General features: G+C 30.8%; 1 protein-coding gene across 1 annotated transcript; it reads left to right on the forward strand.

The window, feature by feature from the left end:
- The first annotated feature begins 84 nt into the window (after nucleotides 1-84).
- Nucleotides 85-850, forward strand: LOC112454199. The gene is made up of 3 exons (XM_025015451.1): nucleotides 85-188; nucleotides 287-367; nucleotides 439-850. Exons 1-3 carry the CDS (start codon nucleotides 132-134, stop codon nucleotides 784-786), a joined length of 486 nt encoding a protein of 161 aa, XP_024871219.1. The 5' UTR covers nucleotides 85-131; the 3' UTR covers nucleotides 787-850.
- The last annotated feature ends 984 nt before the right edge of the window (nucleotides 851-1834 follow it).

The following is a 1834-nucleotide window of genomic DNA, read 5'->3' on the forward strand; positions in this document are numbered from 1 at the left end:
ATTTTTCCAATCTCTTTTACTTTAAGAGATATTCAGCTGAATCACTTAAAATGATTACTGTAATTTTTATATATTCAAATACGCTTCGTGCTATAACTCTACTGGCACATTTGCTTCCAGTATCAAATGCTATGAGAAAAGGAAAACGAAAAAGAAAAGGAACTAGCAAGGAAAACTTATCAAAAGGAGTAAGTCTTTTATTTCTTATTCTTATAATTTCTTAGTATAAATTGATATAAATATGATTGTTAAAACACGATTCAAATATTTGGATATTTAATTTCAGAAGGACATTGATAACTTTGGACAACATGATGAAATTTATCCTCCCATTTTTCCAAATTCTTCTTTATTACAGATATGGCCTGTAAGTTTGGTTAGTGCATTTAAAAGTTACATATTAATACTTGCTAACACACAGAAAAATCTTTTTTTTAGGAAGGAACAAACATAGAGGCACAAGCTCTTAAGCTAAGGAATGAATCTAATAATCCAATTCAGCCCTATATTATTCTAATAAAGGGACCATCTGCAGCACAGTATTTTATTCAAGCTGGCAATCAAACTTTAACTTTGGACAATAAAACTTTGAACTCGCCTATCATGGCACTCGATTTATTGGTCAAAACATATTATGTTTTTGACGTTAAGTATCCAGAAACACTAATATATTTTTTTGATTTCTTAGAAAACTATTGTTTTAAAATATCGGGTAAAGTACAACATGCTTTGGTGTCTTCTATTCATATTAATATTTCTAATATTACACTGGATAATATTGCATAATATCTATATCTGATTCATATCATTCAATGCGCGTTTTATATTTTTGGCTACTATCTTGAATAAAATAATATTACTTCTAATTATTACGTAAGTTCTTCTGTATTGTTCTCTCTCGTGAGTACCGCTGCTTATAATCGGATTCTGTGAACGCCTCCTCCAAGCACTAGGGAATGTAACCTAACAAAAAAAGCTACAGGATATTACTTTGGAATCATTTTCTAGAGATTTTTTTATTGCAATATTTACTTGATAATCTTCAGCTTTATCTTTCGCTTTTTTCGTTCTGTCTGGAAGGTGGTAAAGACTCACCCTTGTCTAACGCTTCCTAGATTGTATTCCTTTGCAACATTGTTAGCTTGGAGAGACGCGTTAAAAATTGTGTAAAAAACAGGATTCTTTGCGCAAAGCTCAATATATTTAACACGCGTCGAATATTGGTCATTATTGTTTACTTACGCTTAATATAATTTTTCGTTTCCTCGCTGTATTTCGCTTTTGGGGGATTGTGAAACGCGCCCACCCCCTGATCATTCTTATGTTTAATTTTTAATTGACTTAAATCTTGACATTGTTGAATAAACTGAATAAAATAAAAATTATAACATGTATTAAGGTTATTACTCTTTGTTACTGTTTGCTCACATTACTGATTTTGCTGCTCTAAGTCACTGTTTTAGTAGTGTAATATTACTGATTGAAATAGTCAATATTACTGATTTAATCAGCTCACATTACTGATTTTGCTGCTTTAAGTCACTGTTTTAGTAGTGTAATATTACTGATTGAAATAGTCAATATTACTGATTTAATCAGCTCACATTACTGATTTGGCTGCTTTAAGTCACTGTTTCTAGCAGTCCAATATTACTGATTGAAACAGTCAATAATAACTAATTCTTTCAGTGAAATGTCACTGATTCTCAGTGGTATACTTATAACTGCTTCAATCAGTGACTATTTACTGTTTCTCAGTAAAAATACACTGATTCTCTTTTAGAGAATAGAGTTGAACAATCACTCCAAGTAAAAAGTGAATAACGGGAGTGAA

This window comes from Temnothorax curvispinosus, unplaced genomic scaffold (genome assembly GCF_003070985.1).
Source record: "Temnothorax curvispinosus isolate PA1 unplaced genomic scaffold, ASM307098v1 QBEX01004872.1, whole genome shotgun sequence".
Classification (NCBI taxonomy): domain Eukaryota; kingdom Metazoa; phylum Arthropoda; class Insecta; order Hymenoptera; family Formicidae; genus Temnothorax; species Temnothorax curvispinosus.